General features: G+C 36.8%; 1 protein-coding gene across 3 annotated transcripts in view; it reads left to right on the top strand.

Annotated features, from left to right (window-relative positions):
* CADM2 (cell adhesion molecule 2) overlaps positions 1-24,308 on the top strand; it is a 662,737-nt gene that overhangs the window by 454,074 nt on the left and 184,355 nt on the right. For all 3 annotated transcript variants that reach the window (XM_069870099.1, XM_069870090.1, XM_069870080.1), the window contains one exon: positions 17,366-17,515. In XM_069870099.1, coding sequence (XP_069726200.1) covers positions 17,366-17,515 — 150 coding nt within the window. The remainder of the gene's footprint in view (positions 1-17,365; positions 17,516-24,308) is intronic.

The following is a 24,308-nucleotide window of genomic DNA, read 5'->3' as shown; positions in this document are numbered from 1 at the left end:
GAAAGCTAGTCAACCATTACTGACATGGATTCACTGATCTAGAAAATTACTTTAATGCATGTATCAATATACTTGCTGATTTCTTACATTTCAGTGGATTTAAAAAAAATAATTGTTATTGCACAGATCCTTTGTGTTTCATACATTAGAAATATATATAATGCATACAAATATTGTAGCTCCTTGGGCTTACCTTTTTAAAAATAAAAATCTATTATATTTTTTTTATTTAAGTAGAGCTTGGCTGTAGAAGTACATGAATGTTTGTATGGAGCTGATAAATTAACTGCATTCAAAAGGAAAAAAACCTCAAACCTGTGAATCTTATTCCAGATCCTTAAGGGATTTATTGTGCAAGAGGACATACCAAAAGGAAGAGAGTAAGTTTGTATCGTTGCAAGAAGTTGGAATTGCTTCCTAAGCATATGCAATTTTTCTAATTGAAAATAATTGATAAATAAAGTTATTCTGTGGGCCAGTTGGACATACACTAGGCATTTTTAGTTAAAAGAGACAAAGATTTCAATCCAGGTTATAATGAAGCTAAACATTTAATGCCTTTTATGGAAATTTAGAAGTCAGCTCTATTTGAGTTCCTAGTTCTGCTGCTGGCTTCACACATGTACACCCATGCTGTCCCTTTTTGTGTGTTCTATGGAGTCAGAATTTAACTGGCGCATGAGAGATGTTTAACAAATACCAATATCTAAAAATACATCTAATGAATGCATAAAGTGAAGAAATTTAGAAAATGTTTTTCTGCTGATTCCGTCATACCAACTCATTACTTTTAAGAACAGTAAGGGCAAGAATTTTAGACAAATATGATATTTGACTTGAAGCTTTTTATTCATAGGCCACTAGAAATGGTTTGTAATTCTCACAGAAAAAAAAAAAAAAAAGGATCCGAAGGTCATAATGAAGAAAGAAACAGACTCTAGATTAAAAACTTAGAGATTTGGAATGAGGGACTGTTCCTTCCATCTACTGTGAAAGCTAGGTCAAGTGATAAAAGAATGATTTTCCATATAACTATTTTTGAAGGGCAGCTGGAGAATTCAGCCATATAATTTCCTTTTAATTAATTTATTTTAAATTAAACTTTTAAAAATTAGATTGTTCTTGTACCTAAATCCCCTTAATAGTTTCCCTGACACAGTCTATGCAACCTATTAGGGGCATGTTGCTAAATGTAACTCGCATCTAGGCACTTCTAAATTTGTATTGGCAGGGAAAAAGAGGTCTGACGCATGAATGTATCTTTCTAATTTAAATCTTTTTATTAATCTAAGGTTCAATAACCCAACAGGGAAGTCTGAAAAAGAAAAGATTTAACATTTGGCTATGTCTGAGGAGTATGGTGTTTGCAAATAACCCTGTTAGACAGGACTGAAAAAAATAAAATCAGTATACAACACCATGCTTAGCAAAGCTGCAGCAGCTTTTTCCTGTCTCTGTTGCTACATGGCACACATCCAGATATCTGCTGTACTAACATTTGCTCCTGGGAGGAGATGAAGAAAAAAGGGTCCATAAGGTTTCCATTGGCCTAGACAACTGAAACATCTGCTAGATTCATGAGCAGCTTGCTGGCCGAAGTCAGCAGGGAGAACTGCTGCAGATCAGCACTGCCATTTCAATAGATATTTCATAAACCACAGGGAGGAAAAAAGGAAAGTCGGTAGAGTAAGTGATTTAATTTCAAAGAACACCAAAGTCTTGTGTCGTTTCATATAAAGTGATATCTAAATTGCACAAAATTAGAGCCACTTCTACAGCTGATCAGTGTGCCAAACTCATTAGGGAACAAGTACATGAAAGAATCATAGAATTGTGGAATGGTTTGTGTTGGAAGGGACCTTAAAGATCATCTAGTTCCAATCCCCCAGCCATGGGCAGGGAAACCTCCCACCAGACCAGGCTGCCCAAGGCCCCATCCAACCTGGCCTTGAACACCTCCAGGGATGGGGCAACCACAGCTTCCCTGGGCAACCTGTGCCAGTGTCTCACCACTCGCATAGTAAAGAAATTCTTCCTTATGTCTACTCTAAGTCCATCCCTCTCTCATTTATATCCATTCCCTGTAGTCCTATCACTACAAGTCTTTGTAAACATTCCCTCCTCAGCTTTTTTGTAGTCCCCCTTCAGGTATTGGAAGGTTGCCCTGAGGTCTCTCTAGAGCTTTCTCTTCTCCAGTTTGAACAAACCCAACGCTTTCAACTTGTCCTCATATGGGAGGTTCTCCAGCCCTCTGATCTTTTTCATGGCCCCCCTCTGGACCTGTTCCAACAATGCCATATTGTACTTATATTGAGGATTCCAGAACTGGACACAGTACTCCAGGTGAAGTCTCACAAGAGTGGAGTAGAGAGGCAGAATCCCCTCCCTTGACCTGCTGGCCACACTTCTTATAGCAAAATGCAATCCTAATCTTGTAATGTCTGCTAATAGGAGCAAATCACCTAGGTTCCCAGATGGAATTTGACAGAAAACAGTCACCTGAGAATATATTTCCATTACTCAGAATCTTGCACCAGAAGGAGCTTCCTTCATCTTTCTGAAACACAAATAGTGTGAAGAAGGTTGTTGGAAGGGCGTTGACCACTCTGTGTCAGGACATACAGCAGAGAAAAAGTGTTGAAGCAGTGAAGGTAGAGGAGAGAGGGCATCCTATTTTGGTGTAAGTTGCCTCTTGTCTCTTCAGTTCAAGCCTGTGTTCTGGTGTCTGAAAGTGCAGGTAAATATTGACATGGTGGGTGAAGTCACCAGTAATGAAAAGTTTGTGAATATACAGATGATCACAAGTGGAAAACCTTCATTAATCATTCTGGCTCTTGCTCTGTGAGAATCAGAACTGCTTTCTGCAGGGAATGATCCAAGTTGACTGGGATGCATCTGTGTATTGATCAACACAAAGTCATTAAGGGAGTGCCTGTTCAGATCAAAACCATCTGCAGGCATACTATTTCCCACCTTTAAAACAGTACTGTCTTTTAAAGCACACATATATACGTACCCCTTCATGATAATTTTTATAGTACATATCTTTGTTTCCAAAGGGATTTTATTTGAAAGTATGTTTCATTTGTCTATATAGTGTTATATTGACTGAAGTCAATTATCTAGGTCCTTGAAATTGATCCCCATTTATGACGAAGATGATTTAATTGGGACTATTTATGACTGCAGAGTATTTCACAAAAAATACTGGTAATCAGAACAGGTAAGTGCAACACCACGTGTAGTGTTTCTGATCAAAATCTGGTTTTTTTTACCTTTGCTTTTTTGTCATTTGCCTTTAAGGATATCACATCCTCTGAAGCAAACTGAACAGTGAAAGTGTTGGAAGTCCAGATAGCAAGGAATTATTTAATGTGCTAAGGCAATGACAGTCGATTCTTACTCAGACTTCTAAATCAGAGGTAGTTGGATCAGTGTTTAGATACTGCATTCTGTTTTGATTAAAATATATAGTCTGAAGTAAAAAGAAGTTAATCACAGAAAAAAGATGAGGGTTTATTGATGATTGTATCACTTTGTCCATATATGTTAGACGTGCAAGATAGGTGTATACTTCTGTGTTTCAACAAGAACAAAAGCTATTTTGTGGGCATATACTAAGGCAAACCTAGAAAAGTTTTCATTTTCATTTTTGCTCACCTGTTTGATACAGTGAGAAAAGCCAGCTTACATTTAAACACAGATTTAAAGTGATGAATGAGCCTTTGTCAGGAGTATTTGTAAATAAAGTTAAGCAGTTCAATGATGGTACATTTTGAAGATTCCTGAATACTCTTTGAGGTTAGAAGCATTCAAAGAACAACATTACTTGAAGCTGACTTGTATAACTACCTCTTCTTCTGTCTTTTAATATCTCCTTTGGATGAAATTTTGGATGGTGGTGAGACAAAGCTAAAAGTGGAAGGATTTTACATCTTCATTGAGATCTCCTAGATGGAAAGAGTGATTTAACAGAGAATATAGATAAACAGACAGATAAAAATAATGTCCCTGCCAGATGGGTTACCTGCATGCTGGACTTCAAACTCCATTATCTATTTTAAGCATGAAAGAAATAGGAAAACTGTATTTCTGGAAAGATGCAAGAATATTTTCTTGTATAATGACTTATTAGCTGGAAAACCTGAAAGACTATGTTTTCCAATAGATTTGAAAAGTTTCAGTGGTGGGAGCAGGGAAATGATGAAAGAGGTTGTGGCAAAATGAGCAGAAAATAGTTAATCAAATCCATAGATTTAATTATTTTTTTTTCTTCTTTGTGTGATCTTTCAGTGAAATATTTGAGTTAAAATATGAAACTCAAAGTATTTTGATTTTTCTGAACAGAAACAATTTGCATTTAATACTTAAAGAAAAAAATATATTTTTAATGTTTTCAGTCCATGCCTACTTTTTCCTTTAGCTAAAACTATTTTCCCAATTATTTCTGAATTTGTAGTGATTTCAGTCTTCACTTGTCCAACAAATCTATTTTTTTCCAAAATATCTTCTCCCAATATTAAGGCTATATGCTTTTATGTTTCCCCAGATTATTTCAAGCCAAGGTTTAAATAGGGTTAAGTTGTGGGAAAGGCTATGATTAGGCTACTGAAATATCTGTGAGATTAGCACAGCTTCTGCAAGTGGATCAGTTGAGTATCTGACTTGAATAAAGGAGTAATACGTACAGCCTGTGGAGAGACACTCACCTGAGACAATGCTAGGCACTACCCAGTTGTAAGGAAATACAATAACATGAGTTTAGCATGTAAAACCCAGCAATGGTTGGAACAGCAAATATCCAGTGCACAGTTTGACCAGGCAGTGACAGCTGTTAACACTTAGTAGCTTACACAAATTCTTAGTTCACAGTAAAAATGAAGCATATAGGATTACAATGAAAACCTGTGGATCTGATTTAGGAAGTCTATGCAACGATTCATTTACTGCTTTGGTACATTTTTTGTGATGTCCTCCATATTTAAGCTCTGTATACGAATATTCATGTTACTCACTGGATCTATATTGGAAGAACAACTTACATAAAGTGATTTCACAACCTATCTGTGTCCCCTTCCTATTAAGAAAAAGAATCAAAACTCAAACAAACCAAAAAAACCCACAATGCCAAAGCTAGCTTTGTCCTAAGTGGGCTGAATCTTCACACTGATCCTAAAGAGCCCTATACAATTTTTTTCAGAACACTTGCTCTAGACTGATATCCCAATCTAGGATTGAGTTTGTGACTTTTTCTTGTGAACATTTCTCAATATGACTATAGTTTTCTCATTTTTAACTGTTTGCATTTCAACTGTTCTTCTTGCTAGGGGAGAGAGAGACATCTACTTATGTTGATTACCAACGTTTCAAATGGCATTACAGAATGATAAAGTGTTTTTGTGGGCCTGTAATAATTAACTTTCAGGATATTCTTGAAGTTATATGTTTGTGTCATTTTTCTAGTAATTCCTCCTTTGAGAAAGATTAGATTCCCCCATTTATAATTGCTTCAGAACTGTGGTTGATAATTTCATATTCTTTTCTAACCTATTTTATCTGTGAAACTGCTTCTGTATGGAGTGTGCTTGAAACAAGATCATCAGTTTATTGCTGTAAACTTTGGGTATTGCTTCAGGGCACTTTTCCCAGTATTTCCTTTCTAGATACTGAAAAGATGTGTTGTTAACACTGTTTAAATATCTACAGACCCACGTTGATCTCATTTATGTAATTCTTGTGTTTGGGGCGGGGGAGGAGGGTATGTTAATCATGCATGTTAAAGAATAAACACAGTTTCAGTTATGTCCATATAAACATGTAAGACTTTGAATGCTTCTCAGCGTTTTCTGGATATTTTGAGTTTGAAGAACTAGAAAGAAAACCTCTCACATAAAATATTCATCCAGGCCTTACGACCATTTCCCCAAAGAAGAATCATGTTGTGGCAGGCTGGAGTGCATCAGAATACTTGTCTACTTTTTTGATTATTTTTTTTGTTGCTTTTGTTGGGTTGGGTTTTTTTGCACTTGTTGAATTGCAGTGGGCTTCAAGAGAGTAAATGGTTGGGTCATGACAACACAGTGCCAAACGTTTGTAGCTTGCAGTGAGTTATCACGTGGAGACTGGATGGAAAATGAGAAAAGTGTGTGCTTTAGGTTGCATTTCATTGTAGTCAGTTTTACTACCATTATAAGTAGCTGCAAATGGATCAATACTATTAATACATTGTATTCAAATTACACTGATGGTATATTTTAAATTATATTTTATCATTGTTAAATATCTGCATGACAATTGTTTAATGTGGCAAAGAACTCACAATGTAATTCAAATAGCATGTGTAGCTCCATCCTTTACTTTTTAAATGACAATATAGATATAAGTCTTCTCATAATGTTTAGACTTGGATAGTTTTTCGGTTGCCCTCTTGCATATCAGCATGACGTTGGTGTCAAAATTTTTTTGGCATATATGTTACAGAATTACCATCTCACTGATGAGATGCTGGTTGTGGACAATCCTGGTTCTGTAACAGTCATCTTAATAAAATCAGTAACGTTAAGTTTTTCTTGTCCTTTTGTACTCATTTGGGAAAACTCTTCACATTTGTATGCAGATAATTAGGGTAGGATCTTTTACTTAGATTTGCTGATTATTCCTTTTTCCTGGCTCTTATTTTATGAAGACTTTCCACAGTGAAAGAGAGGAGTAACCAAAGCAGAGTATTTTGTACTTTTAACTGATTATTTATTGTAGATGATAAGCAATTAATCAGAAGACAGAAAGAAGTGTTCAGGCAGAGTACTGCCTCCAGGTTGTATGTTGCAGTGTGATAGGCAGTTTTTGAGACTCCCAAATCACAGTATTAAGAGAGCAGTCTGGGGAAGTGATTGTATTAACCGCTATTGATGCTGAACTAAAATATGAAACTGTGACATAACTAGTACAATGTATTAGTATAGCCTTCATTGGGAGAGAAAGGAGCATTCTGTTATTGTCTGCAAAAGTAATTTTTTTGAGATAGGTTAATATTACATTAGTGTCATGTATTCCTATTGGAAATATTTTTCGTAAGTTAAATTTCTTATTTATGTTAGTTTCATTATGCACTGTAGAAACATCATTTTTCTGCTTATGATCTTAGCTTTTTTATGTTGACATTTAACATTTCTGTAAATAAGCTTCACTCTGTCCTTACATCCTCTAAATATTTTTCAATTTCTGAAAAAGTCAGAGCTCTATCTTCAATTTTGCCACTAAGTCACCTTTGTCCTACACCTGCCTCTAAGCAGTAACACACATTCATGCAAAGACAAAGTCAAAGCCCTTAGCCATACCACCTGCTTGTGCATCCTCCAGAGGCCTGTGGAGTGTGGGTATGGTCAGTCCTTAAAAGTCTGGCAAGTCATGTGTTTACAGCTCTTTTATTTTCTTTCAAAATGACCTGTCCAGAATTTAATTTCATGTGTTACTCAGAGAGATTGAACAGAGAAGTAATAAATTGTAGCAGAAAGTACTTTCGGTAGCATGAATGGCCAAACACATAACTGATGTGAAGTTGATAATGCCTGATATTGAATTTAAACCAGTGGAAGTTCTAGACTGACTTTTATGAGAGGTAATCAGATTCATTTTATTTGGTTGTGTTAAGTGTAAAAAGTACCAGTTGGCTTGATGAAATGCATGGATTTGGGGGAGAAGAGAGCACATGATATGTTCTAACTTATTAGTTAGACGTAGATTTGATAAGGTTGTGTGTTTATGTATGCTTATCTCCACCATAGCTTTATATATTTCTTCCTTTACCCTATTATCCAGTGTATGAGTAAATTTTTTGTTCATTTTCTTCTTGGAGCACTGATGTGAAGTAAGAAAATGACATTAATCTCATTTTGCAGATTAGGAATGGAAATGTGACAATAAGTCCCAGATCCTCAAAGAAATTAAAGTGCCTAAATCCTTATACTTCATGTTAGAATTGGGTGCCTTCCTGCTTTTAGTGAAAAAGGGCTTTACAGTCTGTGGATGGAAAGCTCTAGACCACATTTGTGCTTATGAGAAATAGAAAATTCAGCAGTCTCTTATCACACTTGTGGGAGATGAAGTTCACTGTAATTAGTTTTGGGTTTGTAAATTCCATCAGAATTTAGAATGCTGGAAGGGAATGCCTTTCTCCCCTTTTGAAATAAATAAATAAATAAATAATATCAGTGGATGCTCTTCTCCATCCACAAGAGAATAGTAGCGTGGTGATGGTCTTAAGAGTAAAAATAGTCATTTATGCAAGGTTCCTAGGAAACAACGCTTTTTAGTCTATTGTCTCTCACAGAGTTTTTACTGTTTACCTTTATGGAATAATTGTACTTTCGCATGTAATTTTCTTAACTTTATATCTGCAATCTCTTTCACTGAAATGTAGTCCAAATCAATTATATCTTGAGTTAGCTGCTCTTCTGGAAACATACACCTGAAACATGGGGACTGAAGGAAGGAACAAAAGCTTCCACCTTCTCCGTTATTGCTGTCTAGTATAAATTCTGTAGTCTAAAATCAGCGGCTGCACCATCATGTTCTTGTCATTTGGATTATTTTAGTCATTGCTTAAACATTAAAAAAGGCCCAGTGACCTTGAATGCACAGTTTTGGGATAACAGTTATATTCTGGGTATTTCTTCTCTCTCTCCTAAACCTCTGTCACCCTGTAGTAAGTTTCTGCAGTGTTCTTATTGCAAGTGGTTTTTGTTACTGGAGCATGTAATAGTTACCAGAGCACACTTCCAACTGACCCCTCCCACTTTGTGTTTTTTATTTCTAAAACAGGGTTACTTCATTAAGCAAACAAGTTACAGGCACACTCTTCAAGGATCGAATCTAAAAAACTGTTCAGTCCAGATATGGGACTAATTTACTGCCAATTAAGATGGCAAGTTAGAAAAGCCCTGTTGACCTAGTCAAAGACTGTGTATCAAATTATGCTCAGAAAAATTTAAATTTTTTAAAAAATGCTGAATGAGTACAGTTTAGCATGCAGGCTACGTTATTGTATTGTCTTTCAGAATAAAGCAAAGCAGATAATTATGTATCAGGAGTTAAACTACCTTTAAGCCATAGTCATTATTTTACCACACGCTTAAGACTTCTTAAAAATGAAATAAAATGAATAGGGCCAATAACTTCTTTTGTAGTTTCCTTCTTCAAAATTTCCAGGATATTACATGTTGTCCTATTGAAAAGTTAGAAGAAACGTTAGTTGCACAGTAAGGCAGAGCTCAGTTTATGCCTGCTGAAATGCAATTCATGGTATCATTTTTCTTTAAATTAGACAAAGACAAGCTAATAACACTTCATCTCCCTGGAGAGATGTTTGCACTATTTCATATATAAATTAAGAGAGAAAGCCAGAAAACTCATTCAACATATTTATGTATTTCATCATAGCGGCTTTTGTTTCTAGTGTCTTGGTTCCTTTGCTAAGAAAGAAGGCCAAAATTAATGTATTCTCCCTACAGATGCAGGCTGTTATTTGAATTAGTAAGTTGCTTGCCTCCCCACCCAAAAATTTAGTCTGTATTTTTTTTTGCTTAGACTACTGAAGTCAATATTAAAAATCTGACTGATTTGAAAAATATTTTGATCAAGATACTTATTTTTTTTTATTTACTCAAGATTATTTTTTATTTTTTCTCACAGAGCTTGGCATTTTTTATGGGCTTTGGTTTTGGCTGAAATCATGGTATGAAGGCATCAAACAAAAAGCCCACTGCTTTATGGCTCTACACAAGACTGAAGCAGATAAGTTTCTGCTGCAGGTTTTCTGTAAGAATGAATAGAACTGTAGGCTCTGTTCTTTCCTTCATATGCTGATAAACTTCATTTACTTCACAGGAATGCTGGGCAGCCAGGGTCACAGAGGAACATAGAGTCAATATACCAAAACATTGCTAACTCACTGCTGTCACCTCTTGTGCAGTCCCCCCTCTCTTTTCACACCCATTTCCCATTTCTTTTTATGGCTTTCTGATATACACTGAAGTGAGTAGGCAAAGCTTGCTGCACTGATACTGTGAAACTCAATATATAGAATAACTGTTTCCTACAAAAAAAAAGATCTCTGCAGAAATAAAAGTAAAGAAAGGATTATATCTTTTCAGTGCTTTTCAGCCGCCAAATCATATTTATGATTACCCTGATAAATTGATTAGAATATATAACCTAAACATCAAATGAAAATGTTGAACTTATTAAAGAGCTTTCATTTTAATAGCAAAAAGTACAAAAAAAACCCCAAACCAACAAACAAAACCAGATAAACATGAGATGAACTCACAAGATTAATGTTTCCAAACTGGACCAAATAATGATAATTATTCTGCATAGTCTAGTCTCATACTGAGATAAAGATCAGTTTTGAAATCTGTAAAAGCAGTTGAGACATGATTTCTGGCTTGAAAAAAAAAAAAGAAAAAAAAAAGCCATTCTTGCCTGAAAACAGCTTGTGGCTAATGAGATATGATCCTGTCAGTTCTACTGGAAAGCAGTTTTGGTCATTCACAAAGCATCACAAAAACAACCTACAATAGAACATACTTAACTCTAGCTCCATCTAGGTTAAACAACTGAAATAATTGTGCTAACAAAACTCCCCGAAATGAGCAGAGGGACCAGGATACAGCATGATGACAGCAATATCTAGATTCTCCCTTCTTTCTGCAATGGTTTCATTGCTTATTGTAATTTGTCTTTTTCATGAAACTTCTTGCTTCCTCTTCAGATACAAAGGAATTTTAATGCAAACCATCAGTATTTTTTTTTCATTCTTTCATTATTAGTATATTCCGGGCAGATAGTAAAATTGTTTGACTTGCCTCAGGGTTTGATTATGGAACAGAACATAATTGTATATACTGTAGTAGTTATATATGTGTATGTTTGATCTGACCTGCAAGTGGAGGGTAGAAATGTCATTGTCGACCATTATTTTGTGAAGAAAGCAAACAAGTTGGATGGGTAGACCTGTCTATAGAACAGTGCTGGTCTGAGTCACATACATTCTCTTGATCATACTTGTCAATCACCTCAGTTGACAGTAAAGGAAGAAGTAAATTGCACTGAACTTACATAAAAGGCTGTGTTTAGACGAGTACATATTATTTACATGTTCTTCATTTTATTTTCTAGATGTTTATAAAAATAAAGTATCCCTTTAATACTTACTACATAGGATTTAAGGGGAAGATTTATCTTTGATTCAAATTTTCAAACCTGTCCTCTGCGTCATTTTATCTTACTTTCTTATTCCCCTCCTAACCCATGTCAGTTTACAATACCACCTCTATTTCTTTAGCTGAACAGGGATAATTCCCATATTTCTGGTGCTATCAATCAGCCTCATTTTCCTTTTCTGCATTCTCTAAAAGTTGGCAGGAAGCAAAAGAGTTGAATGTGCATGGGTACATGCTTTCAAGAGAGCCCTGGCCTTTGCAAGCCCGGTGTCCCATCATCGTCACGTAATTCCATATGACATTTTTTCTCCTGGTGCATCTCCTAAAGCAAGTCTTAGTTCAGTATCTTTCCTTAGTACAATTACCATATTTAGGCATCTTTTCCATACCTGCAACCTAAAATAAAGACTTACTATTGCCTTTGTATAATGTACTGCTGGCAAGGTGTTGTGGTAATGGAGGGGAGGCAAATAAAACTTACTGGTTTGTTTAACTAGTGCAATGCAGACTAAAAGATGCTGTATCTGGGAAGTGCTTAATGCACTAATGAATAGTGTGGGAAGTGCTTAGGAGTTTTCACTGGATGTGGAAATTCTGTGATATGCTATGTTCTTTTATTCTTATTGGTACTGTATTGTTTAGATGATTTCAGAGTTGGTTTTTAGAAACACCCTGGCAAGCATAATTTTTGCCAGCCTTGTTTGTCAATGATACAAAGACTGTAAATATATGATAAAAAGAAGAGCACAGGTCACTGGTCTCAGAGAAACATGTGTTTCAGTGCAGTTATAGGAACTTACACCTGAGATCCGCAGGAGGAGGTCACAGATGGAAATGGTGGGGTTGTCTTTGGAGCAGTGTCTGAGAAAAAGCGCTGGCATCATGGTAGAATATCAGTCAGACTTCATTTTCCATCTGACCCTGTGGCCAAGGGGACTCATTTAGGTGTGCAAATAAGAGTTCAAAGTACTGGTAGTGAAGTGGCATCACCTTTTTATTTTTTTCTTCTGTGACTACTACAGTGGGGTTTCCAGGTCCCAGCTCCATGCTTTGGAAAAAAGATGACAAATTGAAGAGAGCACAAAGAAGAGACACAGACTAATTAAAGGATTAGAAAAAAATACAATTTCTATGGAAAGACTTAGGAGCTTGATTTATTTTGATTATCAAAGAGAAGGTTAATGGGTGATTTAATCACAGTCCTTAAGTACTTACAAAAGAAAAAGAAGTTTTCTAAGAAAGGGCTCTTCAGAACAGAGGAAAGATATAATGAGCCAGTGGGTGCTAGATGCTGCAGAAAGACAAATTCAGACTAGGAATAAAATTCTATTTTCTTGTTTGAACAATACAGGCTGAGAAAGTTGGGGTTGTTCAGCCTGAATAAGAGGAAGCTCCAGGGGGACCTTATAGCAACCTTTCAACACCTGAAGGAGGCCTTCAGGAAAGCTGGGTAGGGACTTTTTACAAGGGCATGTAGTGATAGGACAAGGGTGAATGGCTATAAATTAGAAGGAGTAAGATTTACATTAGACATTAGGAAGAAATTCTTCATGATGAGGGCGGTGAGGCACTCCAGTGCCCACAGGTTGCCCAGAAAACGTTATTGTTGAAGCCCCATACCTGGAGCTGTCAAGGCCAGCATGGATGGGGCCTTGAGCAACCTGGTCTGGTGGGAGGTGTCCCTGCCCATAGCAGGGGGCTTGGAATTAAATGATCTTTAAGTCTCTTCCAACCCAAATCATTCTATGATTCTGTGTTTCCTGGGTACGTGCTGTTTAACAGAAATGAGACCTCTCCGAGAAAATACTATATCCACCTTCAGGACCAGATCTAGTCTTTAGTGGCATAAAACCACTTCTTTAAATCTTTTAGTGCTGTGTTAGATGGCATGGTGTTGATGGCTTCTGTAGCCCCAAAGATCTTTCTTCAGTAATCCCAGTTAAATGCTGATACAAACAATAAAGTAAATCTCATAAATGTTTCTTTGTCTTAGTTTTCCCATTACTTACTAATAATTATAGTCTTCCTAAGGAGATCATAGAATCACCAGGTTGGAAAAGACCCATAGGATCATCGAGTCCAACAATTCCTATCAACCACTAAACCATGCCCCATGACTAAATCAGTGATCATTACATGAATCATCAACATTTTTAAGAACTACTGTGTCCCTGTTCTTCTCATGAACTGGCCATTCACAAATTGATGTTGACTTACGATAGCTTTAGAAGATACTTCTTGTCGTTGTTTGGCAAAATCGAATTTAGCAGGGAGAAATAAAGCTTGCTGGAGAAACGTCCTCATGACATACGAGAACATTTTTGCCATCCTGCCCACTGTGGCTCTAGCTGTATCTAGGAAATGTATCTGTGATTGGAGTACATAGTTTTATTGGAACTCACAATAAAACCGTTGCTCTTATTGTCAGCTGAGAAGAAAAAGCAGTTACAGTTTCAACTGAAGGCTATCTTACTATAAACTACTAAAGCTAGATTGTTTAAGTAGAATCATAGGATCATAGAATCATAGAATAACCAGGTTGGAAGAGACCCACTGGATCACTAAGTCCACTCATTCCCACTAAACACTAAACCATGCCCCTCAGCACCTCATCCACTTGTCCCTTAAACACCTTCAGGGAAGGTGACTCAACTACCTCCCTGGGCAGCCTGTGCCAGTTCCCAATAACCCTTTCCATGAAAAATTTTTTCCTAATGTCCAGCCTAAACCTCCCCTGGCGGAGCTTGAGGCCATTCTCTCTCGTCCTGTCCCCTGTCACTTGGGAGAAGAGGCCAGCATCCGCCTCTCTACAACCTCCTTTCAGGTGTAGAGAGCAATGAGGTCTCCCCTCAGCCTCCTCTTCTCCAGGCTAAACAACCCCAGTTCCCTCAGCCTCGCCTCATAAGGCCTGTTCTCCAGCCCCCTCACCAGCTTTGTTGCTCTCCTCTGGACACACACCAGAGCCTCAACATCCTTCTTGTGGTGAGGGGCCCAGAACTGAACACAGGATTCAAGGAGTGGTCTCACCAGTGCCGAGTACAGAGGGAGAATAACCTCCCTGGGCCTGCTGGTCATGCCGTTTTTGATACAAGCCAGGATGCCATTGGCCTTCTTGGCCACCTGGGCACACTAATGTGCAGTATCCATTCTTTTGGTCTTGCTGTGTATATTTTTTCTCTTTTCCACACAGGCTCCCTTCTTTCCCTTTGGGCTAGGTTGCAGATTAAATGGCTTTTTTTCTCTATATCTCTTTCTCCACCCCAAGCTTTTCCCGATACACACTGCTTCTGTATTGGTAAGGGATAGGGGGAATGCTTTGGTTTCACTTTTATATGCTAGATTAATTCTTGCTTCCAAAACATCAGCATGTGATAGAGTGGCTAGAGAAAAGAAAGTTATCTGACCTCTTTCAAATCATGGCACCTATATTTTCTTTTTAAGTGTTTTATCAGAAAGCTTTGCCCACTAACCACTCTTCTGGTCAAACAAGTCTGTGACTTGACAATCATTACCTGATGACAGACTGCATATGCAATGACACCTTCATGATAAGAACTATAATGTGAGAAAAAGAATATGGGATAATTCTCAGGAATCATGTTAATAGGGTACTAAATCATTACAGCAAGTCTTCATTAAACTAACTTCCATTCCTAGCCTTTAATGTAAATGACAGATTTCACTGTGCTAATCTGGCACTGGGTTCTGTTTAATGCTCTCTGTATGCAAAAAATATTTTATCCCCCATAGCCTTTTATCCACAATTCATTCTTTAGAAGGTTATTTCTTTGGTAAGATGCCTGTAATTTAGTGGAAGTAATAACAGGCTGTGTGCATTTTTCTGGATTTTTAAAATTCTAATTTAAGCGATAAGCAATTTATGCAATATCTTGAGGTTCCTTGACACATTGGAATTGAAAGAGGAGAAATGGAAGGGAATGACAAATCTTTTCTGTTTGCTTTTTTTTTCCCCATCCTTGTTTATAATTTTTCACTCATCAACTATTTCTCAACATGTGGTTTTCAAGAGCAGGGTTTGATTAATGAAGTGTCAGCTACAGAGGATGTCATGAGAATTTTGGCATTTATTGTTTGCAGCATTTAAATTAGCCATGGAGTTTTCAATATTCCTTATTTTTTGTTTACTATGTCTGTTATCCCGTAAATGGTATAAACTCTTTTATAGGAAATATCAGCACATAATACATTTTGATATTTAGATTTCTACAGGAAATTGATATCTATAGAAAAATTATATCAGTTATTCAGATTTGGTATTCTGATCAAAATCGCTTTCTTTCTTTCTTTCTTTCTTTCTTTCTTTCTTTCTTTCTTTCTTTCTTTCTTTCTTTCTTTCTTTCAATTGAGGCAAGGATGTGTTTTTTTTAAAAAATAAAATATTTATAACAGTATTTCAATATCTCAATATCTCAGATTGTTGAGATAAATTTTCCTTAGCGCTGCCGATAATTTTTTAATTTGTTCAGGCCTCCATAGAATGATTTTTGTAAAGTTATCTGTGGAGAGTGTTAGACTACCTAAATGCTAATGGTTTCCGTGACATAGATGCTTATGTGCCAGGCCTAAAACCATTAAAATATTTTACATAGGAAAATAGACAGCTAGAAAAACCTAGCTAGAATTACATTTTTTGCAATATCAGTAGCTCAAATAGAAGTTCAGTTGTTAATCTTTTATTTAGTATTTCCTTTCTCTGGTCATCTTAAAACCTGTGTACTAGATAACAGACTTCTGTATTATCATGCCTTCCTTATAGAAAATATGTCTTCATTTAACTTAGCTGTGAACAAGTCTGATAAGAGTCAGTAAAATAGGACATTTCTGTCCAGATTTTATACACAATTTGCAGTTCCATATTGATATGATTAGTGGATATTGTAGATATAATTTTCTTGGTGTACTTATGAAATGTCTATGAGCTTGTTCACTCCTGTAGGACCATAGAGAGACTTTTCACTTCTGACACATCCCACTTGAGCATCAATCTTTGTATTATACTACTTATGCTAGCAGCTCTTCCTGCCCTTGAGTGCTTCTTGTATTAATAGAACCTGTATGAAAGGAGGGGAAGAAGAAAGAAACATATATTTGATTTACACTATTGGATTGTATTTCTTTTGCAATTTATCCTGGAATAAAGAAATATATCTCCCAGATAATTATGTGTCTTCATATTATTGAAGATCTTTACTTTCCCCACCTTTATTAAAAATTACTTCCATGTTTTTACTGTGCTCCCTTGTTGTGATACTCTGTCAGAATGTGCTGTTTGGCAAGGTGTTAGCTATTCTCACAATACATAAACACTTCCATCTAACTATGCCATTGAAAATGCTTGTGATTCAAGAACCTGGGTGATATTGCTGCTGTATTGTGTAGCAGTATTTGGAAATCTTCCCAGTGACTTTTCAGCAAGCACTTAACGTGATTCATAATGCTCTAGGATAGAATCATAGATGTGTAAGAGACCTACTATAACACCACTTCCATTTTCATAAGAGAACAGGCTAGAGTCCCTCAATAGAGGATGCATCTAGTATTAGATTCACACTGCATTTGCTCTCCAGCAACTTTGCAAACCTGGGAGGAAAAACATTGTCCTAAGAATTCTTTAACAAGCGTAAAAAGAAACAGAAAATCAAGGCTGCCCTGTCCTTTTATTTAAAAAATCCTATGTGAATTTTTATTTTATGCTTTCAGTGATGTTTTCAACAGTCATTTAACTATCTTATCTGTACTGAGACATCTATGTAGGTGTGCAGCATCCGAGCCCTATGCAGTGGCATATCTTGGATGTATGAGTATGTCTGAGGAGATAAAATTGCAGAGCTTTTCTTTGGAACTAATTAGTATGATTTATGGCGTGAGGGAAGGTGTGGGAGAGTGGGGGAGTGGGAATCCCTTTTTCTTCATCTATCTTTTTCTCGGATACAGATAATTTATTTTGTATATATATATTTTTTTCCAATTTATTGTACTGACTTTCTTTGGTCAGCATAGTTCACACTGAATTCAGACTGTCACCTCTGGGAAGTTCTTACAGTATATTCAGTTTTACAACTTAAAACCTGGGTTTTTATTTTTCTCTTTTTCTCTTCCCTTCTCTATCCCTCCCTCCTCAGGCAGCCAAGGCCAGTTTCCACTAACACAGAATGTTACGGTTGTTGAAGGGGGAACAGCAAATTTGACCTGCAGGGTCGATCAAAATGATAACACCTCCCTCCAGTGGTCAAATCCGGCTCAACAGACATTGTACTTCGATGACAAGAAAGGTAAATTTTTCCTAAACTCATGGTTCTGCATAATTTGTTCTAGGAGGAAAATGTTTTTACTAAAATCCTTTTAACATCTTAACATGAAAACATTTACAAGGAAAATAAATTTTCAGCTACAATTATAATATAATATTTCTTGAGGGGACTTCACATAACTAGTTGCTTGCATATAAAATTGTGTGTTATTATTAAAGGAAAAGAATAATATTTGAAATTCACATTGCAAGCTAATTTGGAAAACTGCAAAATATCTTGGAAAAGCATTTATGAATGGTAGGAGGCTGGCAAGGGAAGAAGTAGTCCGCAAACCTTGTGATTTGCTTTTATTAATGTGTGTGTTTGTATATATGCATATATATATGTTATATATTTTACATGTATAATCCCACTATTTGTTTCAAGCGTATTGCAGTTTACTTGTTAGTGCAAGAAGCAGTTGCTGAGGTAGGTGTTCTTTACAACTAATAAAAATGCTCAGTTTTAGTGCCCTAATTTTTCAGATTATGCCATGTACTTTCTTTTTTAATTTTAGTTAAATTAAAGTGGAAAAAAGACAGGAAAATATCCATTCCTTTCAAAAAGAAGAGCACCATATCTGCAGTAAGATATATTTCTATGGTAGTTATCTTAATCTGAAGCGAAAAAGAATTGCATTTTAGATAATAGGATGTTAACATAAAGATTACATTGGATTCCATAAAGAAATTAAAGCTTAAGATATGAGGAATAATTTCATAATTTGGTTTCAAAAATGCAAAATCTTTGGTGTTGATTTCAGTGATAGAGCTGTTCAATGGTATTTTTTACTTCATTCTACTCCTTGAATTTGTTCTGAAAGGTGCTACATGCTCTAGGACATATTTTAACAAGTGCAGTTATTCCTTTGCTTAAAATTAGGGAATTGCTGTCCAAATGCTTTGCTGCATGATTACAAGACTTTAAAACACCTTGCAGAACTGAAAATGCTTTGTGGATCTATGGACTTCAATAAAAGTAAAGTCTAAAACCTGTCATTTTATACCTGCAGAAGCTGCAATCAAGATAAGGTGGGGGGTGCTATTAATATAATATCTGAATAGAATCTCTTTGTGGTGTTGAAGTGGTTCCTTTCTCTTTTATCTAATTTCCTGTAGCGTGTAATCATTTGATTTGCAATTTCTTTGAAATCATAAGTACCTTTTAAATGCGAGGTTGAAATTGAGAGGTTTATAAGGTGCAAACTTTTTAACTCTAAGTCTAGCCCTGTAACCTTTATTGATATGGATGGACCCCTTTATTTTAGTTGCAATTGTTAGTGATTTAGATGGGTAAATAATGTTTGCCAAACTAAAAGTAGAGAGAACTTGTCTGTAGATAGAGCATATCAATACACAAAATCTATATCTTTTAAAAAACAAATGACATTTTAAAGGATGCTGAGAAGGACGTGGGAGGACTGCGAATAGATTAAATTTAACTTTGTAGACATTTTTGTGTGAATTGAATTTTCTCTGTGCTTCAGCTAATTCTATGCTTTTATGACAAATAATTGAAATTTGTATTATTTTTTAATGTAATGAATCGAAGCAACAGAATTTGAATGACATGCTGCATAGTAAGTACTTAGAAGCAATTTATATTCCGCACAGGAAGTATGAGGACCTGAAATGTGTAAATTTAAAGGACCACACTCTTTATTAAACTTTTAGTTTGTCCCAAGACTTCAAGGAGTACTCGATGATTCATTTATGGAGGGATAACTGTGCATCCGTTAGGCAGGACAATTTTTGACATGTTCAAGAAAATCTTTAAGTCCTTCAATCACAGATGTTTGGTCTTTCTTACACTGACAGAGCTTTGCATTCATTCTGTGTGACATTTCCCAGCTTGAGTATGCCAAGGAGAGCGAGCAGTGCATCCAAGACCAACATGGAAAGTCATTTTACCATTTTTAAAAATGAAGTTATAGCTTTGATTGGCATTTTTTTCTGTGTATATGTGTACATGTATACATTATTAAAAATACAAAGGATATTTCCTTTACATGCTCTTGACTCTTGCTTTTGACTGAGCCAAAATGGAAAGAGATATTTATGGCTCTGACATCTTCATGGTTTTCTCAGTGAATGATGGCAAAACAAACATAACTCTTCGTTGCCAGGCATACAATTTGGCTATAAAAAGCAGCTTTCTACTAGGTCCAGTCATTACATTTAATTTATTGAGAGCAATGTCTCGTCCAGAGTCTTTTTAAACCTGCCTCTTAATGTTAGCCAAAATCAACCTTCAGATCTTCTCCTTTCAGCACCATGAAAAGTGCTGTTTAATAGCTATGTTTCTCAAATCCTGAAAATTCATGAAAACTGCAGAGTAGGTGTATGGTACACGATAGTGTAGGGTTAAGTTCTGTGTAGGAAACAGACAAGAGGACCAATGCTAGCAGCCTTTATATTCATCAAAGCTGAGTAACTGTGAATATTGCCCCATTCAGAACTAAATCAAATTTGCATGCCTTTACCTTCCTTCAATAAGTTATTTTCTATATCTTTACGTATAAGAATGACACACATAAGAATAACAGCATATTTCTTTTATGTTTGGAAGCATAAAAAGTACTCAGGAAACCTTTCTACTGATTGTTCTATATTTTAGTAGTTATGAGAATCAGGTAGTAAAACAAAGGAAACTAGTTAAGTATCAAAAGAAGGTCCTAACTGCAGCAGAAGATGAGGGAGATGACAGCTGTCAGCATATGGCAGAACAGATGCCAAAACCAGAACAAATTGTCCATGCAATGAAAAGCCCTCTAATTATTAGATTGTTCTTGGTGGGACCCCTTTTGTCTTCATGCCTCTTTCTCAAGCAGGTTGGTTTCTCTGTCTTGCAAAATATTTTCTGACCAAAATAGAACTTGTTACGGGCCAGGAAAATAAATTGTCTTTTGGTCAGGTGGGGGGAATGTCTCTTTCCCAGTGCTGTGTCTTTCAACAAGGAATTTATTATTACTCCTCATTTTATTGAAAATGCGTGACTTATACAATGAAAAGCGTATTTGTGTCATTTTGCTTTCTTCTGAACTATGATGCAATCATTGATATTGAAGTTATGAGTCATATTCTTCCTTTTTCTGCTTTAGATATCCTACATAGGTATGGAAATGCAGTGAGCTAAAGACACAAACACCAAAGCTAACTTGTCAAAATTATTCTTGTTTTCCTCACATACTGCCAGGGCCTCATGGTTTTTGCTCAGTTTTCACACAGTTAGGAGGATTTTGTGGCTGATAAAGAACACTTTCTCCCCTACCCTCCCAGTAATTTAATATGTATTTTATATTTATGAAGGAGACAAGGACTATTTTTAACTTGAGACATTTTTGACACTTTGCCTATATAATCTTACAATGATATAAATAGAAAATGAGTAGAGTTCTTTTTCAGCAAAGGCACTGCTATAAATTTAGTGAATGTGAAACAATAGTTCAGAGGTTGATTTCAGGTCATAGAACCATAGAATCAGAATCATAGAATGGTTTGAGTCGGAGGGGACCTTAAAGATCATCTAGTTCCAAACCCCCTACCACAGGCAGAGACACGTCCCACTAGATCAGGTTGCTCAAGGCCCCATCCAACCTGGTCTCGAACAATTCCAGGGGTGGGGCCCCAGGTGTAGGACCCTGCACTTGGCCTTTTCAGTGACAGCTCTTTACATTCTATCCCTTTCATGATATACAGGGCAGCACCTCCACCCCTCCTTCCCAGTCTGTCCCTTCTGAACAGCCTGTAGCCATCGATAGTCAAAGTCCAGTCATGAGATTCATCCCACCAAGTTTCAGTGATGTCAACAAGATCATAGCTTTCTAGTAGCATGGTAGCTTCCATCTCCTCCTATTTGTTGCCCAAGCTTCATGTGTTTGCATAGAGGCACTTCAGCTGGGCTGTTGCTTGTATCACCTTAGTGGAAGACCACTTATTTCTTTTAAGGTGTTCTGTGGAAGTTTATTTTTCTACTGCCTCAGGAGCCTCCCGCTCATCTCCACAGGACTTCAACTGTGCCATGGCATCCCCAGCATGCCCAGCATGCAGGTGGAGGTCCCATACCAGCACCCCGTCCCTTCAACCGTTGTGTGTCCTCCTGCAGCATGTCATAGGCAAGCCTGATATTATGTCCCTTACCCTTCACAACTAGTTTAAAGCCCTGTCAATGAGCCCTGCAAGCTCCTGAGCAAAGATCCTCTTCCTCCTTTGAGAAAGCTGGCTCCTATCTGACACCTGTAAACCTGGTGCCGTGTAACCCTTCCCATTGTCAAAACCCCCAAAGTTATTACTTTGGGTGTAGGTGGGCTTTTCTGTCTTCTCCCAAATGATAGGTGATGGGACAAGAGGGAATGGCATCAAGATGTGTCAGGGGAAGTTTAGATGGAACATTAGGAAAACTTTCTTCACAGAAAGGGTTATCAAGCACTGACACAGGCTGCCCAGGGAGGTGGTTGAGTCACCATCCATGGAGGTGTTTAAAATGCTTGGGGACATGATTTAGTAGTAGGCAGGTATGGTTGAAGTTGATGATCTTTAAGGTCTTTTCCAACATAATGGTTCTGATTCTATGATTATGGTTACGCCAGCCATGAAGCCATGTATTAATAAACTGAACCTGTCTGATCCTTACAATGTCACCACCTGTAACTGGAAGGAGGGAGGAAAAGTCACCTGGGCCCCTGATTCCTTCACTAGCCATCCCAAGGCCCTAAAATCTTTTTTAATTGCTCTTGGCCTACATACTGCAGCTTTGTCACCTCTCATATGGAACAGCAGTAACAGGTAGTAGTCTGAGAGCCTCATCAGACTGAGGAGTTTCCTAGCAATATTTCTTACCCAGGCTTCTAGAAGACAGCAGGCTTCTCAATGAATAGAGTCCGCTCAACATATTGGACCCTCTGTTCCCCTCAGCAGGGAGTCACCTAGTACTACGACTCGCCTTTTCCTCCTTGTGGCAGTTGTACTAATATGAGAGGTATGTTGTTCTGGTCTTGGCCTTTCTTCTGATGTAGACGAGTCATCACCCACATTTTCCTTTGGTCGATCTTCCACAGCTAGAGCCTCATGCCTGTTGTGCAGAGGCACCTGGGGAGGCATGGGCAAGGAGGGGGTTCATTTTCTGCCCCATTGGTGGACTTGCTTCCACTCATTACATCCCTTTACATCCCTGCCTACATGCTGGTAGAGGAAGGATACCAGATTCCTTTGACCAGGATCTTTTTCTGGTGGCTGCCTCTGTTCCTGTGTCAGGGAGATCAGGGTGCAGTTCCACCAGTCTATCTTCTAGAGGGACATTGAAATCTCATCACTTGAAGCAGTTGATTTGTTTGCTGTAAATTTGGGTATGTGTTTGGCTCATTGTGATGATGGGAATTGGAGGAGGAAAGATATTGTGTTTTCAAATTAGAAAATAATGTATAATTAGAAAATAATGTATAATTTTATAATTAAAATAATGTATAATTTTATTAGCTCAGAGAGGTAAAACAGTTACTTCCCTCTAACTCTTTTTTGAGTTCTAAAATATATTAAAGCTGGAACTAACTTTATTTTCATTATTATTTTAACATGCAGCAGATAAAACATGTGAAATTACAAATGTTTGTTCTTGTGGATTTAGTCTCATTGGTGACCCATCTCCTTCAGCATGCTGTTTCCCTGTTGTCCTTTCTGGTACTTCTTTTCTTCTGGTTCCATTACCTTGTAGCTTCAAGGACATTGTGTATCAATTTGATTTTTAACTCTTCCTCTTTCATTTCAAGCATGAAATCTTTTTCTGACAGTAAAAAATAGATAGACTAGTTGCATAAATAGATAAACGCTTTTACATTTTAATAAACCTAACAACCTTGCCAAGAACCCCCTCAGTTTCCCACCCCCTAGAGAGAATTTTAAACACTGTGTCTTTATGGAAAACAGGAATTCATGGTTCACTCAGAACAAGTTCAGATTCTTTGGAAACAAATGCAAATTGTATACTGCACACAAAATCAGCTTTTCCCTACACAATTTTCAATTAAAAGTGAATAATTGCCATAGAAACCTCTGTATCACTTTATGCACCCAAGTACCTGTAATTATAGAGCTGCTTTTGGAAGAAGCACAATGTGCAGCAATGTAAAACTGGCAGATACGATTTTAAAATAATATAGGTTATTTTATTTTGTCTTCACTGGTGACACTTCTTAAGGATTTCAAGTGAGCAATAAACAAAGAGACATATACGTGACTGTAGATTTATAACAGAGAGGGTGTAGCATGGATATGCAGAAATGGTTGATAAAGACAAGACTGAAAGGAACCTTCATTCACCTTGCTATAGCAGCTGTCTTTTCATATTTCCTTTCAGCAGGGAATATCAATACATATGGAGCAAGGTATTGAGTTATAGAAGAGACGTATGCTACTGAACAATGGCTGTTGATGACAAAGATATTTAATCTCATCAATATAAAAAAGCGCAATGAGACTATATAAAGGAATAGAAAAATACCTTATGGATACATACCTAATGATTTTGCTCACTCAGGTGAGAGAAAGCGTAAGATACCTGCTCTTCACTTTAACAGGGAAGTTTGCAGGTCTGTTGATAGTAAAACAAGTGCTGTGTTGACATTGATCATGATAAGTTTGCCACAAACTGACATGTGAAATTTGACAAGATATATGCCTGATCTATATGATGCTAATCATAGATGGGGACATGTCCCTTGTGTTTTCATCAAGAAGTAGCACTTTATGTCTTACTAAAAAAATAGAAAGCTTATTCCAAC

Source organism: Phaenicophaeus curvirostris, chromosome 1 (genome assembly GCF_032191515.1).
Source record: "Phaenicophaeus curvirostris isolate KB17595 chromosome 1, BPBGC_Pcur_1.0, whole genome shotgun sequence".
In the NCBI taxonomy this organism is placed as follows: Eukaryota; Metazoa; Chordata; class Aves; order Cuculiformes; family Cuculidae; genus Phaenicophaeus; species Phaenicophaeus curvirostris.
This window is presented reverse-complemented; position numbering and strand designations above follow the sequence as displayed.